Genomic DNA, 16410 nt, shown 5'->3' with positions numbered 1-16410 from the left:
CCAGTCAGATCATCCTTGCAATAGAATGTGTAGCCCCATAGGACAGGGTATCAGATGTTTTAAAATGTGTTTCCTGCACACACACACACACACACACACACACACACACACACACACACACACACACACACAGGGGACATTCCTACTGGATGATGGGAGCCATTTATCATGGGGGCTGCACTTTAACCTGTCTTTCCACATGAACTGGGAGCATGCCATTCGTGGAGGCTCAGCTTTGTGGCGAGATCACTGTCCCAGTGGGACATCAAGGTCCAATAGTCTGAAGAAGAATCCAGAGATAAGTCAGAGAGGATGCGTTCAACATCGTTGGACAGCAGACTTACTGGCTCTGTCAGTTGTTGATGCCTTGTCTTGGATTTTTGCTTGGGTAGGCTTTGGAACTACAACCGTGGTTATGGTGGTAGCAGCACTAGTCGGTGGACCAGTCTGAATTTACGGAGAGGCAGGGAGCTACGCAACAGCAGCAACCGCAGCCTTGTCTGACGTTCTGGGCGAGGTACAGGCTTCGAAATAACTGCAGCAGAACAAGTACACTGACAGAAGAAGTTACTAGTGCTGAAGCTGGCAACATCATTTGTGTAGCAACATCAGTTTCACAGACTGACTGTTTAAGAATAGACGCAAATGAGGTAGTGAACATTAGGCATTGCGTGGCTTTAGGCCTCATCATGCAAGACATACTTAGCAGTTTTGATCTCCTGTAATCTCTACTCCAGATATGGTGATCCACAGAGCAGTTTACACACTTCACAGGAGGGCAACAAATCAAATCCTTCATGGGCAGCCTTACCACATTTGCCACAAGTGGCTTCTTCCTTACATCCAACATTAGTGTGCCCAAAGTGCTGGCACTGAAAACAGCACATTGTGTTGGGGAGCAGACTGCACACTTAGGCAAAGGAAACCTGCTTCGACATGCTCTGGAAGTTTCAAGCTGTTGAAAGTCAGTATCATGGAGTCCGATTTCACTAGACCGCCATCCACTATTTTCATTATGTTTTGTACATCAACAATGCCTTGTTGTGACCACTCATTTTTCAATTCTTCTCGGGGAATATCAAATAGATCATTGCAAGTTACAACACCTTTGTTGCAGCTCAAGGGTTGTGCAGTTCTGTTTCAATTGCATACTGCCCAAGGCATTTATCTTTTTGAAGGTTCGCTGCTTTATGGGGATTAGAAGTTTCCACTAATAGTGTTCCACTGTGCAGGCGCTTGACAAACTTTAAAGAGCCACAGATTCCTTCTAAATCCTTTTGGCTATAGAAAGCCTTCTCAAAATTACCTTTTTTCTGCTTGACTACTAAAAACACATACTGGTTAGCAGCATATGTTCTGTTACTGCAAATACCATCACTCTGAATAAGTCTAGAACAAGGAGGACTAGCTACACGTGTCCTCTTGTTTGAGTGGGTGTTGGTGCCTACCAGCAGCCCCTTTCCGCTGGGAGGAGAAAGAGAAAATTTTGAAGGATCTATCCTGGTCCCACAAGCAGTAAGGGAAATGGAAGTCCACACAGACAGAGCCCCATATGGCTAGGTAAGCTTTATACAAATGAGGTTCGGCAAGTCCCCCAGAGGTTGCCTGCTAACAACTGTTCCACCTCAACAGTAATGCAGCTCATCATTGCGCAGGACATCTTGAGACTGAGCGATCTACACAGTCAAGCCATAATCCTTATTCCCTGTGACACTCAACTTCCCACTGCTGTGCCACACGGTTCGTGCTGAAGCATGCCCAGAGTTTATGGTGACAGAGAACTGGCGATGCCTATAAATCCCTAGCTCAGGAGCCCCAGTGTTGTCAAGCCCATACCCAGCAAAAGAATGCTGAGCCCCTGAGGGCAGTTAATTCAAGTTCTGTAGATCATTTGTACAATCAATCGTAATGATGTGGAACGAGTCATTTTACATTCACAAATAAATATGGATACATGCTGATCAGCTACATTTTTTCCTCGTTTTTTGCTTTTTGGCACTACTGTGAGTTCTGTGAGTTATGTGAGTTAATCATTCCTACCCATTGCCTTTTACACATTAGACGATTAGAAATTCTTTGATGGAATGTCATTTTTTCTTCTGGTATTGTAATCATGTACAGTATAGTTCCTTTTGAACTGTAGTGTATTATTTGGAACAAACTTCACCACAGAATAAATATACTGTGAAGCAGTAGTCAAAATGGCTAATTCCTTAAAAAGATGACCACAAGATGATAGTGGCTAAGCATCACATGTTATCCTTACAGCATATTTTTGATTCTTACAGCACATTTTTGAGTAATAAAGATTTTATTTCTTGAAGTTGAATTATCTCAGAACATTATTAAATATGACATCACTGAATGAAAATATGCAAACTAAGTCAACTTACTGATTTCTCTCTCCCCACAATTTGCAATGATTTGAAGTGGAAAGGCGGCTGAACTAAGTCGTTTTAGGAGTTCCACAAAGTGTTTTTTCCAGTTTAAATTCTCATCAATATGGACACCTAAAAATGTTCACATTTCCGCCCTAATTATCATCTTCTCATCATGTGTTACACTTAGCATTTGTGTAGTACCTCTAGCTGTGCAGAACTGAATATATTGCAACTTTTTGAAACTGACAGAAACTATCCGCAGAAAACCAACCAATAATAATTACAAGAATATTATTTATGATTTCTTCTACTGCTGTATGTATTTTTGGAATAATTACCCTGCTAGTGTAATATGAAAAAAAGAATTAATTCTGCTTGTTGTATGTTACGACAGAAGGTCATTTACATATCGGACCTTCAGAGATCAAGGGAATCAAGTCCATTTTTGGTTACTTTGGACTTATTTCACTTTTAAGTACTATTTACAAAGCGGCTTTCAGAGCATAAAAGGTTCATGTCCAGATCTACATCTACATCTACATCTACATCGATACTCCGCAAGCCACCCAACGGTGTGTGGCGGAGGGAACTTTACGTGCCACTGTCATTACCTCCCTTTCCTGTTCCAGTCGCGTATGGTTCGCGGGAAGAACGACTGTCTGAAAGCCTCCGTGCGCGCTCTAATCTCTCTAATTTTACATTCGTGATCTCCTCGGGAGGTATAAGTAGGGGGAAGCAATATATTCGATACCTCATCCAGAAACGCACCCTCTCGAAACCTGGCGAGCAAGCTACACCGCGATGCAGAGCGCCTCTCTTGCAGAGTCTGCCACTTGAGTTTATTAAACATCTCCGTAACATTATCACGGTTACCAAATAACCCTGTGACGAAACGCGCCGCTCTTCTTTGGATCTTCTCTATCTCCTCCGTCAGACCGATCTGGTACGGATCCCACACTGATGAGCAATACTCAAGTATAGGTCGAACGAGTGTTTTGTAAGCCACCTCCTTTGTTGATGGACTACATTTTCTAAGCACTCTCCCAATGAATCTCAACCTGGTACCCGCCTTACCAACAATTAATTTTATATGATCATTCCACTTCAAATCGTTCCGCACGCATACTCCCAGATATTTTACAGAAGTAACTGCTACCAGTGTTTGTTCCGCTATCATATAATCATACAATAAAGGATCCTTCTTTCTATGTATTCGCAATACATTACATTTGTCTATGTTAAGGGTCAGTTGCCACTCCCTGCACCAAGTGCCTATCCGCTGCAGATCTTCCTGCATTTCGCTACAATTTTCTAATGCTGCAACTTCTCTGTATACTACAGCATCATCCGCGAAAAGCTGCATGGAACTTCCGACACTATCTACTAAGTCATTTATATATATTGTGAAAAGCAATGGTCCCATAACACTCCCCTGTGGCACGCCAGAGGTTACTTTAACGTCTGTAGACGTCTCTCCATTGATAACAACATGCTGTGTTCTGTTTGCTAAAAACTCTTCAATCCAGCCACACAGCTGGTCTGATATTCCGTAGGCTCTTACTTTGTTTATCAGGCGACAGTGCGGAACTGTATCGAACGCCTTCCGGAAGTCAAGAAAAATAGCATCTACCTGGGAGCCTGTATCTAATATTTTCTGGGTCTCATGAACAAATAAGGCGAGTTGGGTCTCACACGATCGCTGTTTCCGGAATCCATGTTGATTCCTACATAGTAGATTCTGAGTTTCCAGAAATGACATGATACGCGAGCAAAAAACATGTTCTAAACTTCTACAACAGATCGACGTCAGAGATATAGGTCTATAGTTTTGCGCATCTGCTCGACGACCCTTCTTGAAGCCTGGGACTATCTGTGATACTGAAAGTAACTGCTATAGGATTGGCAATATTATTGAGCACAGACAGAAGCAGTATTATGTTCAGAGCACAATGGAAACCCATCCACTGTCACAGTTTGCAAGCTATTTTGCCAGTGTGTAAGCTCTAAATAAAGAAGATTGGTGATTATCAGTGAAGAGAGAACATATTTCATTCCTTCTAGAAACTTAGTGATTACAGTTGGCAAAATGTTTACCTTCAGTGACTTGTTCAGTCAAGTCCTAAAGACATTAGCTTCAAATAATTCTTAAGGCTTGGAATGAAATCAGTAAGGATTTATAATCGTCACTGAAGTATGGATGTGTACCACATTCCATACAAATGTGGCATGTCTTATGTAGGGCAGACTATTAGAACAGTCGAGAATAGATGCAAGAAACATCACAGACACACCTGACTAAAATAACCAAGCCAATAATCTGCCACTGAGCACTGTCTTGAATACGATCATGAAATGAAATATGACAGGACCAGTATCGTGGTGAAAGTATCAAGTTTCTGGGACAGCATTACTACAGAGTCTACTGAAATAAAAAATGTCAGTAAACCTAATAAACATGGATGGAGGTTTCAGTTTAAACAAGGCTTGGATTTCACCACTTAATTTATTAAGATCCCGTCAGCCATCACACCCACACTGAGAGTGTGTTTCATGTAATATCAGTGCTGGCTCTGATAATACAAGGGCTAGACTGTAATGGGCAGGGGGAGCTGAACTAAATAGAAGCATAGAACCAATGAAAGTCCACAGCGGGGATGGTGGTGGTCCAGGAAATGAGTACGCATAACAGCAAAACTCTCACCACCTGAAGAAAATAACTCAGTTGAAGTTGAAACATTGTGCATAAAATGCAAACACCAGCTTGGCTGAACACCCAGAAGTACACCATTAATCAATCATGCCAAGAAAACCATAGAGATCAAATCAGTCTGTGTTGGAAATGCATTACTTGGTAGAGAAAGACAGAAAGATTCTTGAGAAACTGAACTGGTAAGTTTTGTGACTGATGTTTTAGTGAGTTGAGTGGTAGTGGCCAGCTGCCACCAAATCTCATCTTTTACCGTGTGTCAGTTGCTCAGAGCATTACCTGTTATGTGGACAGAGACACAGAGCCATAAGTGCTGGATGTTGCTCACTGACATCACAGCTCCCACCAACTGCAATCTACCAATCACAAAGTTATTTAATCTGTGCTTTAGCAATGTTAGACTGAGAATTTCCAATCATAAATGAACATTCTCTGGGTGAAATATTCATGACATAAGTTAAAAACTGTACTTGGATAAGACTAGGACACACAGATCTGGTTATTGCAAGCAAAGCCCTTCCAAGTGAGTCATCCAATTACACTGCATAGTGGAACTTTCAGTGCCATTAATAACAGTGTTTGGAATTCAGATCAGCTCATTCTACTCATAAAGTCACATTAGTATGGTGTCTGATGCAAAGAAGTCAAAACAGGTATACTGAGATGGAGTGGGGGTATTGATATCCTGGTCTAGGGCTGAGTTATGTATGTTAACTGGAGTTTGGAATACCGGCTGTTTTAGTTGTGGGGAGGGGGTGGGGGGTAGGAAGATGGTATCCTGGTCCAGGGTTCAGATTCATAGGTTAACTGGAGTTTGGGATACTGGCTTTTTTAGTTGTGGGGAAGGGGGGGGGGGGGAGGGAGGGAGGGCGGAGGGACTTGGTATCCTGGTCTAGGGTTGAGCTACATAGGTTAACTGGAGTTTGGGATACCATGATCTTATGGTGGTTTTTTTTTTTTTTTTTTTTTTTCCCCCCCATTAATGAATTTTTAGTTTGTCCCCAACCAACTCCTGTTTTCCATGGTTGCCCTGCTATTTTCATTGGGTTTAGTCACTGAACTGGTTCACGTGTTATCTGTATTTTTGTGGGTGTTACAATTGACGTTTTGGTGGCCACATTGGTTATCCTCAAAATAGGGGTTTTTAGGCATGGTGATGACATCATTGGTCAAAGCAAATTGGTGTTGTAGCTATGCTGTGCCGCAATGTGTTATGTGACATCATCAAGGCACGGTGTGTTTATTTTGGAGTGGAAATGAAATGATGATGTAGAGGGCACAGTACATGAAGAGACAGCATGCTCTAGCGGTTTATGTATGTCGTGGCGATGTGTTTGTGAGGTATGTTAGTGTGCCATTTACTACGCTACACCTGTTGTATTTCTCTCAATGATTTTGCAGTTGTGTGATGAATGTAATAAGTTAGGTGTTTTTTATGTATATTTTGTTGATTTGAGGTATGGAGCTTTTAATTAATTTTTGATGTTTGTAGGAGTTTGGGATATTGGATTCTGTAGTTGTCGTAGGGGGTTTATTGGTATCCTGGTCTAGACCTATATAACTCAACCCTAGATCAGGATACCAATAAACCCCCAATCACAACTACAAAATCCAGTAGCTATCTCAAACTCCTATGAACCTTAAAAACCAAAGCAACATTAACTAAAAACCGAACAGGTTAAATGACCAAAATATACATAAAAATCCTTAACTTATTATATTCACCAAACAAAATCACAGAATACCAAAAGAAATACAACAGCTGTTGCAGAGTAATTGAAACACTAACATACCTCACAAACACATTGTAACGAAATAAAAATACTGCTTGAGTATGCCATCTCTCTTCATACACAGCATCCTCTACAACAATATTTCAATTCCACTCCAAAACAAACACACTATGGCTCAATGATGGCACACAACATATTGCAACGCAGCACAATTACAAATGGTTCAAATGGTTCTGAGCACTATGGGACTTAACATCTGTGGTCATCAGTCCCTTTAGAACTTAGAACTACTTAAACCTAACTAACCTAAGGACATCACACACATCCATGCCTGAGGCAGGATTCGAACCTGCAACCGTAGTAGTCGCGCGGTTCCGGACTGAGCGCCTGAACCGCTAGACCACCGCGGCCGGCAGCACAATTACATCACAGGTCAAAGCAGACAGGTGGTATCCTACAACCAGGTAATATATCCCCGCAAGATAGTGTGCTAAGGCACCTCCTGTTCCTTACTTACATAAATGACACACAGACCTAAAAAAAAAAAGCAGCTTTGATCATGTTGTTAGCACATGAAACTAGTGTAATAGTGAGGAATTTAAAGGAATCTCTGTTTACAACAACTGATTAAGTCATTAAGGTCATGAATTCATGATTCAATGCCAACAGGTTCACCCTTAATCTAATCTAATCTGAAGAAAACAAATTGCACACAATTCGGAAAAACGAATCAGGCATAGTCCATATCAATTCAGCCAGGCTAGGAAAAATCTTACCTTCATAGTTATTGAATTTAGCATATGTTAAAATGAAAGACTAAGTAAGGAACACATATTTTGTTGTTATCTCCAAAAAAAAATTCTGCTCCAAGATGCAGCTCTCCAAATACCATTTTGAAGATGCAAATTTTGGAAAACAATTTAAAATGCTGTATCTTTGGAACAGTTCTAGATTTTTTTTAAAGATAATTGCTTTATGATTACAAAGAAATCCTCCATTTGGACTTATCTGTCAAAGTTCTTTTACTATAGCATTCTGAACTTTTTTGATAATTTATGGAAAAAAAATTTTTTTTCAACAATGCCAATCCATAAAATTTTGATTTTTTTCTGTTGGTTAGTACCATATAGTTCTACATGCCCTGAAAAGGAGATCTTCCACTTTTAGGTTGAACAGGTTTTATAAACAATTGAAATTTTTGCTATACATAAAACCTGTTTTATTAGCACATTATCACCTAACAGGCTCATAAAAATAAAAACCTAGCCTTATTTAACATAATTTTAGTTTCGAAAGATGAGTAAGAGACTCATTTTTCAAGCATTTTAAATGGTTCCAAAATGTATGTGTAAGGCCTACAGACTTATTCCACTGCTTCTGTACCTTTCTTTGATATAATGTGATGCCTTCCTGTTGAGCCAATAGGAACTGGAACACTTACAATCTTCAAAACATTGTGAACAGGAAGTGAGCGCTGATGGCGTTGCTGCTATCCTTCAGCTGGAAACCTATATCAAGCAGCTGGTCCATGTGGTACCATAAAGTTTGCTACAATTTCATTTAAGTCATAACTGGTGTCTATAATCTCTGATATCCACCAGTCACAGTCATACACACACACACACACACACACACACACACACACACACACACACACACACACACACACCACAAAAATCCCCCTACTCAGGTTGTGAATCTAAGTATTATCCTACTGTTTCTGAGGTGTTGGCTGAACGAACGAAATTTCTTCTTTCTTGCTCTTTAAAGTGCGTGCAATATGAGATCGCTCAGCACTTTCGAGTCCAAAAACATGTTTTTGGAATTCCTTTCACAGTAGTAGTTTGAAGGACCATTCTCCTATTTTCTGCTCAAGGAATTCTTCGATTTCCTCTTTGGACGAAAGAATGAGGGCTGTGGATGTGTAAGACTTCACGACTCTCGTAAAATCTTCAGCATTCTGAACTCGAGCTGTATTTGGTCTGGAAAGATTATGTTTTGTAGCATGGTGCTTCAGCAGACCTTCTACACCATCACAAGGCCCTTTCCTGTGGCCAGTAGCACTGTATACCCAGTCAGTTGGCACAAGCGACTTACTCAATTCAAACAGCTGGTAACGATTTTTAAAATGACTAGGAAGACCATCAGAAATAATGATGATATTCTCTGCCCCTGTTTGCAGTTGAAGAATTTTGCGCATTGCTGAGCAAAGCATGTGCTGAGTCATGTCCTGTGTCATCACTTATAACTGCAACACTTGTGGTCTTGTTTTGAAAATATGTCACTCCTGTAAAAACTGAAACCTGGTCATTACTCCAAAGATACCCTTGTACTTCTTGTGGGAGAATTACAGACCAGTTCTCAGCAAAATCACAGTGAAGCACTAAACATTGTTCTTCAGCCTGTACACATCCTTTCACTTCTGCAATGTGTTGTTATTGCAATTTCTTCAGATGTTGGTGTGTTACTACTTTCACTGACCATTTACCAAGATCATTAATGAAACTGTCAAAGGCAACAGTTTTCTTAATTAGGCCTAGTTTATTTCCTCCCATGTCTCATATGTAATTTCTGCAAAGTTATCTGCTATGTCTTCCAGGCCAAGTGTCTGTGAAGACACTCCTCCCTTCCCAGGGTAGTCACCACATTCTTGAAACTAACAGGTCTCTCACTTTATGTCACAGACTATTAATGACTTCACACGTCCAACCAAAGTTCAAAATTCCAGCAGTACACACATAAAAGACATCTCTAGTTGGGTGTCCAACTACCCACTTAGGTCGCAGTGCATAAAATTTTGATCTTCCAATATGTGAAGTTGTATAGTTGCTCTTATAAATTGCAAAAGTTTCTTTCATACTGTGAGTCATGTACCTCTTCTTTCACAACTTTTTGACTTCACCTGTCACAGTTATAGTGTCTTTTTTGTTGGCACTCTGACGAGGACAGTCCCATTTATATTCCAAATAAAATGGCTGCACTATTTGAGCTTGAGCTGCTTCTACAGGGGATCTGCTCTGCCATCGACTCCTTTTACAGACTTCACATTTCTTGATTTGTCTACTATGTACTTTGACACTTATGGAACATGGCTCAGAATTGTTTTCTTTGAAAATTTCTCTGGAATAACAGTTAAAACATGCACCTTTTCACTGAGCGATGCACAATATTCAACAGCTGAATTCATATTTGTGAAAGATTCCTGGCAGGAAAAAGGAATTTCTACTTTGAAGAATGTGGTCAGTTTTGCTGTAATGTATTCATCCATAGCTTTAGTAATTTCTTTGCACTTTCTTGATGCATAGAGCTTATGACTCGACTTCACTGACCACGGTTTTTTTAACAGGACTAACACCTACCCCTGAAGTTGACTGCTTCAGAGTAATAAATTTTTCCCCTACTGATGCAAAATCTGCATCATGTGCACTATGGAAGGCTTCACCTTGTTCAGATACCATTTTTTTTAATAACTCTTTTATGGATATGCAAGTAGTCAACAGTCAGCACACTTCACTCTCCTGTGGCCCCAGTCAGAAGACATTTCAAACAGTCCTTTTCACAAAACACACTGCAACTGAGAGTCAACTGGCAAATTCCTCACAAAAACACAGAAATCACTGGATGGTCTGGATTTCTTCAAAGCCTCTTCTGTAGACAAATTGGTGCTGAACAACTACAATCAAGAAACCTGCAATGAACAACCATGACAAAGAAATTGACATGAAACTACAACAAAGTATAAGAAATATCTGCGACAATGAAAGTGAAAAGGAAAGTAATAAGAAATAGCTGCAACAAAGATAATAGAAATAAAAATTGTAACACAGAAACTAGTAAGAAACAACTAGTGGCTAGCACACTGGACTCGCATTCGGGAGGACGGCGGTTCAATCCTGAGCCCGGCCATCCTGATTTAGTTTTACCGTAATTTCCCAAAATCTGCTCCATGCAAATGCTGGGATGGTTCCTTTGAAAGGGAACGGCCGAATTCCTTCCCCATTCTTCCCTAATCCGATAAGACCAATGACATCGCTGTCTGGTCCCCTCCCCCAAACAACCCAACAGAAAAAAATTTAACTCTTCTGGATTGGGATTTCTGAAAAAAAAAAAAATAATTCTGTAAACTATAAAAAAAATTCAAAAGGCAACAATGAAAGAACTTTGACAGATATGTCCACAAGGAGAACACCATTGTTATCATAAAACAATTATCTCTCAAATAAAAAAAACTCTAACAAAATATCTAGAACTGTCACAAAGGTACAGCATTTTAAAATTTTTTCTGAAATTCGCATCTTCAAAATGGTGTTCACAGTGTCATCTTGGGAGGGTGGTGGTTTTTTTTAAAAAAAAAAAAAGAGAGAAGAAGAAGAAGAAGAAGAAGAAGAAGAAGAGGGAAAAAAAATGTGTTTCTTACTTACTCCTGAATTTTAGCATATACTAAATACAATAACATTCAGAGACTATGACATGAAGTGATATGGATTACGCTATCAAGACCTGTATCTCCAACTGGTACTGAATGGTAATGAGTTATAAAGAGCACTGTGTACAAAACTATTAAGAATGTGTGCTGATGACGACTTAAATTGGAAGGACCACATAACAAAATGCTCCCAAATCTCAGATCAGCATGATTTGCTATGAAAATCATTTCAAAAGTTTGCTCCTTAGAAGCCACTACTACGGCTTGATTATTTCCATTGTCTTTTAGTTACGAAATTATTATTTTGGGACAAAGTAATAGTTGATAAAACAAAATTTTCGCACTAGGGCCTATAGAAAATGACTCTTCTAACCTTGAGAGACAGCATTGCAAGAGCACACTGCAAGCCCTGCCTAGAAAGACTTGTGTTCTTACGGTATCCTTCCTATAAACAAATTGCATTTTTTTAATTTTAAAATCAGAAATAAACTTCTAGATGTATAACCTATTAGTGATTCTCCCTCCATGCAGAGTGAGCAAGAACAGCTAGGATTCAAAGACTTGTGAGTGGTGTCATAGTTCATAATGTACTGTCATAGTTCGTAATGCACTGCCAATATACATAAAGAGGTTGGAGAAGAAAATGATTTCTATAACAGAGTTAAAAACATTTCTACTTGAGGAGAAGTGTGTCTCCAATGTAAGAGAATTCTGTAGGCCTAGCTTACAAACACACTCGGCCACATTTCATGTCAATGCATATTTTTAACAGGAATATATGTGAAAGAAAGGGTGGTTACAGGTGTTCCTGTATTTATATTTTTCAGAAGTATAATGTAACAGTTCATTATCTGGTAATGTTACTGTTTATAGTTTTTGTGCACAATATAAGCTGCACTGTGCGAGGTGGCGTAGTGGTTAGCACACCGCGTCCGGCCATCCTGATTTAGGTTTTCCGTGATTTCCCTAAATCGCTCCAGGCAAATGCCGGGATGGTTCCTTTGAAAGGGCATGGCCGACTTCCTTCCCCATCCTTCCCTAATCCGATGATCTCGCTGTTTGGTCTCTTCCCCCAAACACCCAACCCCACAATATAAGCTAATTATAGGCTCTAGATAAGTATGGTTTTCTTGATAGCTTTCTTTCCAAATAAAATACTTAGCTAGGTGTCATAGTGTTAAGGCACTGGAGTCTTATTTGGGAAGAATGAGCAGGGTTCAAATCTCCAGTCAGGTATCTCAACTTCGGTTTTCTAATTTCTTAAGGTGAATGCTGTGATAGTTCCACTGAAAAAGCCATGCCCAACTTCCTGCCCCATCCTTCCTAATCTAATCCAAGTACATTGTATATGTTCCATATATGTGTAAATTATATCTGTAATGTATATGGCATATCTTATGCTGTTGTATTGCACGGCTGACGGGCAAACACGTAAATAAACTGGAAACTGTGGGACTAAGAGAGAGTGTCATTAAATCAGAAGCTGCATTGACTGTTATCTGAAGCTACACAAACACAGTAGTAGACAGAAGCTATTCGAATGTCTGACAACAATACCTACAGCAAATCTCACAACTTCATATGATTCAAATACTTAAGGCTGAGCGATCAAAAGTTCCAGTTTTTGATCTACACACAGTATCCGCTTATAATCTAAGAAGAAAACTCGCACAAGAAAAGAAAATTAAGATTCAATTATGTATCTTACCATGGGTCGCTGTCAACATAAACCAGAGCCATAGCAGCAACTTGTACCTGTTCGCGTTGAGTTGTATGTTTAGTTGCTACTTAAAAACACGGAATAAGAAATATGTGTTTCTATCATTTGTAAACAACTGTAGAGATCACAACAGAGTCCCTTAAAACCATCGACAGCAATTTTTCCAATTTCACAAGCTATTTTCCCAAGGTAATAACAATCAACGTCTCACACTCTCACGACTCCAACCTTGATCCTTGTTCCTTGAATATACAGACTAGTGACTACTGTTTATCACGATTCGCCCAAGATCATTTCAGACACGGAGTCGTTAAAAAATAAATGTTTGTAATAGACTTCTCAAAATTAACAATTAAAATCCTCGACTTGTCCCCCCATTAAGCCAGGCTGATTTTTTTATCCTCTAGAATGACAGGGAATCAAAGTAAACCTTTGATTTGACTCACAATGTATTACGCAGAATGGAAGCAAGTGACATTTGACAAGCTGTTAGTGGTGAAAGATAAATTTGATGAAATGTGTTCGTGTACGTTGATAGTAGTAGTAAATCAGGAAGCGACGTGTCTGCGTGAAGTGATTTAGTTATAATAACTATTCCAATTATATTATTTTGTGGTTTCAGTACTGTGCGTTCTTCACACGAAGTCCTGAAAGCAAAGTTTCATAAGGTAAATAACTTTCCACATCTGCTCTCTTCGAATAAATAAAGACAGACAACGTGTTGTTCAATCGGTTATTATCGCGGATTGTGCTGAGGCACAATGTTTCATAGCACTAAGTCTTGTCAGGAGACACGAAAATCTTAGAATACATTCAATGGGCAGCGTCCCAGAAACATCACTACAAACATTCGTTCGAAATTGTCGTCGAGGTTTCACAAACGTTTCGTATGCGCGTATTATAGGCGAACAGAACTGTTGTAATCGACGCCACGGTTCGCATAGCTGTTTTAAAGCACCACACTTTTACTTGTCGTACTCAAATAAACAGGAGACAATCACAGCCGAAATATAGGCTAGTATAACGTCTCCTTCTGTTGACACTCTGCCAATAGAGATCTTTTACGGCAAAAATACTGTGCTTAGTGGTGTGCAGTTACGACCTCCGTAAAACCACAATAGGCCTACATATAATTTACAGTATTTTTCTTAAAGTCATAGGAAGCACATTCAGTCAGTTTATTTAGTGGGTCTACCACAGTGTTGGACTTTAAAGAGCTCTAGAAATAATTATAAGCTCCAGAATGTAGTGAAATGCCCGTCAAAACAACAATTTCATGAGGTCAATGAAACAGCTGTTTGGTTTGTTGAAACTTGTGTGTCAATTAGTGTTCAAGAATTGCTTGTCAGATAGGAACTTAGTAATACTTGGGTGACTAAGAGTTGATTTTTGCAGTGTACTTGCATTAAATGTTCAGTGCATTGCTGCCTGCAAAAGGCAGGGACCCTGATTCAAGTTATTGTCAATCACAAGTTTGTCCCCTACAAAAACATATTTTGTAGGCCTTAATGTGTATCGGTGAGTATTTACTGCTTTTTGTAAACAGTGAACAGTGAATAAATACATAGATTGTGTAGCAATGAACAGTATGGCTAGACATCTTTGCTTAAAGAGAGAGATGTAGCATCAAACAGTTAAAGATAATCATGTCAAAGTTCTGTTGTAGGATATACAAGATTGCCACATGGCTTCTGTTTATAGGAGTAACTGAATCTTACAGTAAATTAAAAACTGACTGTCTATTGAGTATCCAGACCCAGATTCATGTTACCTGTGAACATTACCCAACACAGAGTTTTTTTGGAAACGTCCCACCCACCCAACTCATTTGAGGCAATACAAACCTAAAGTAGAATGTAGATATAAACATTTATACTACTGATTTATAATTTGTAAAATGAAGAAAAGTTATGCAACAGATACTGATGTCTGGTACTCTGCAGTACAAGAATTGCTCATATTTGATGAACAACATAAGCACTCTGTTTCTGTTGAAAGTCATTAACTCGTCTCATGAATTGCCGTATTGGTATGTTCCTTAGATGTTGTGGTATGACATTTAAGGGTTGTATTAATTTGCACATAACACATATCTGTGTTTGTGTGTAGATGCAGTGGTATGGTGATAGGGTTATGATTTTTACCTGATATAGTGTTTGTGGCACGTTTCATACTATTAATAGTCATACCTAAACTTTATATGCAGTTCTCACTGCCAAATTAATGATAGTGGAGTCAAAATTTTAAGTTTTTTTTTGTAGATATGTCTAGAATTAGCTGACAGTGCCATACTGTATATTATTCACTCTGTTTCTTCTGTAATATGAAAAACTTCTTTGGTAAGATTGGAATCATACTTCATATGACTAGAAACAAGGTAGTGGAAAATTACCCCAGAGGCGTACAATGGTGAGTCACAACATTATGACCATCTGCTTAATAGCATGTTGGCCCACTTTTGGAGCAAAAAACAGCAGTGACTCTGTATGGTGGAACTCAGCAAGCCCTGGGTAGATTCCTGGAGCTATGTGGAATCAGAAATCAATGCTCCATTCATGTAATGCCTGAAAATTACAGGATAGTGTTTAGTAAGTGCAGAGCTGGTGACTTAAAGTGTGCGTTCCTTAAGGTTTAGGTCATGTAAATTTGGTGGGCAAACACAAATATGAATTCACTAACATTCTCCTCAGACGACTAAAATACAATTCTGGCCTTGTGGTACAGACAGTTATGCTGCTGTAAAATGCCATCGCAATCAGAGAATGCATGATGGAAGTGGCCCATGATAATGTCCACAGTTATCTTAGTACCTTTAATTAGCACCAGAGGTCCCATTAAAGCCCAGATGAATGGTCTCTATAGAACAATAGTGCTCCCACCACCCTGTGTTTGTGGTATGGTACTTGTTTAATAGAACCATTCATCTAGGTGAGTCAAGCAATCAAATGAATAGTATCACTATAGTTAATTTCTGAAGTTATTTATTGTTAAATACAGAAAAACTCTATTAAGGCACTTATAACTAAAGTGAGTGTGATTGTTAAGCTGTACATTGACCTTGTCAGACAGTACTACCACTGTCTGCAGTTTGGTCGCCTAAGCTTTCAGTGTTGATAACAAATGTGGAAGTAATCATGAGACAGCTCTGTGTACAAGCCAAGCTACTTGTTATGTGCATTGCAAATGAGCTCACATGTCCACAAATAAATCTTGTCCAGCTATATCCTCAACATTTCATTCAAGGAAGCTGAGAAATATTTAAATCACAGACCTTATACTACAGTGGATGAAAATCTCAGTAAGAGAAAATTGGATTGGGAGAAGGAATTTCCTCTTGCATGAAGTTCTCAGCACAAATTCCCAACAATTGTTCATCTTAATAGACCAAAACCTTCAAAGCTTATTCCGACTCCTACCCTCCTGTTTGCCAATAGAAACTTGCT

General features: G+C 39.3%; 2 protein-coding genes across 3 annotated transcripts in view; one reads left to right on the top strand and one right to left on the bottom strand.

Moving 5' to 3' along the window:
* LOC124607301 (syntaxin-8) overlaps positions 1–13384 on the bottom strand; it is a 66723-nt gene extending 53339 nt beyond the window's left edge. Inside the window, exon 1 of the mRNA XM_047139595.1 lies at positions 12956–13384. Coding sequence (XP_046995551.1) covers positions 12956–12987 — 32 coding nt within the window. The 5' untranslated portion in view covers positions 12988–13384. The remainder of the gene's footprint in view (positions 1–12955) is intronic.
* Positions 13385–13406: 22 nt separating this feature from the next.
* Positions 13407–16410, top strand: part of LOC124607300 (transmembrane protein 184B) — a 100806-nt gene continuing 97802 nt past the window's right edge. Inside the window, exons 1-2 of one of the 2 annotated variants that reach the window (XM_047139594.1) lie at positions 13412–13493; positions 13590–13635. The gene's annotated coding sequence lies outside the window, so the exon portion shown is untranslated. Of the gene's footprint in view, positions 13636–16410 lie in introns of both variants that reach the window. The other variant, XM_047139593.1, reaches the window with a different exon arrangement.

Source organism: Schistocerca americana, chromosome 3 (genome assembly GCF_021461395.2).
Source record: "Schistocerca americana isolate TAMUIC-IGC-003095 chromosome 3, iqSchAmer2.1, whole genome shotgun sequence".
Lineage (NCBI taxonomy): Eukaryota > Metazoa > Arthropoda > Insecta > Orthoptera > Acrididae > Schistocerca > Schistocerca americana.
This window is presented reverse-complemented; position numbering and strand designations above follow the sequence as displayed.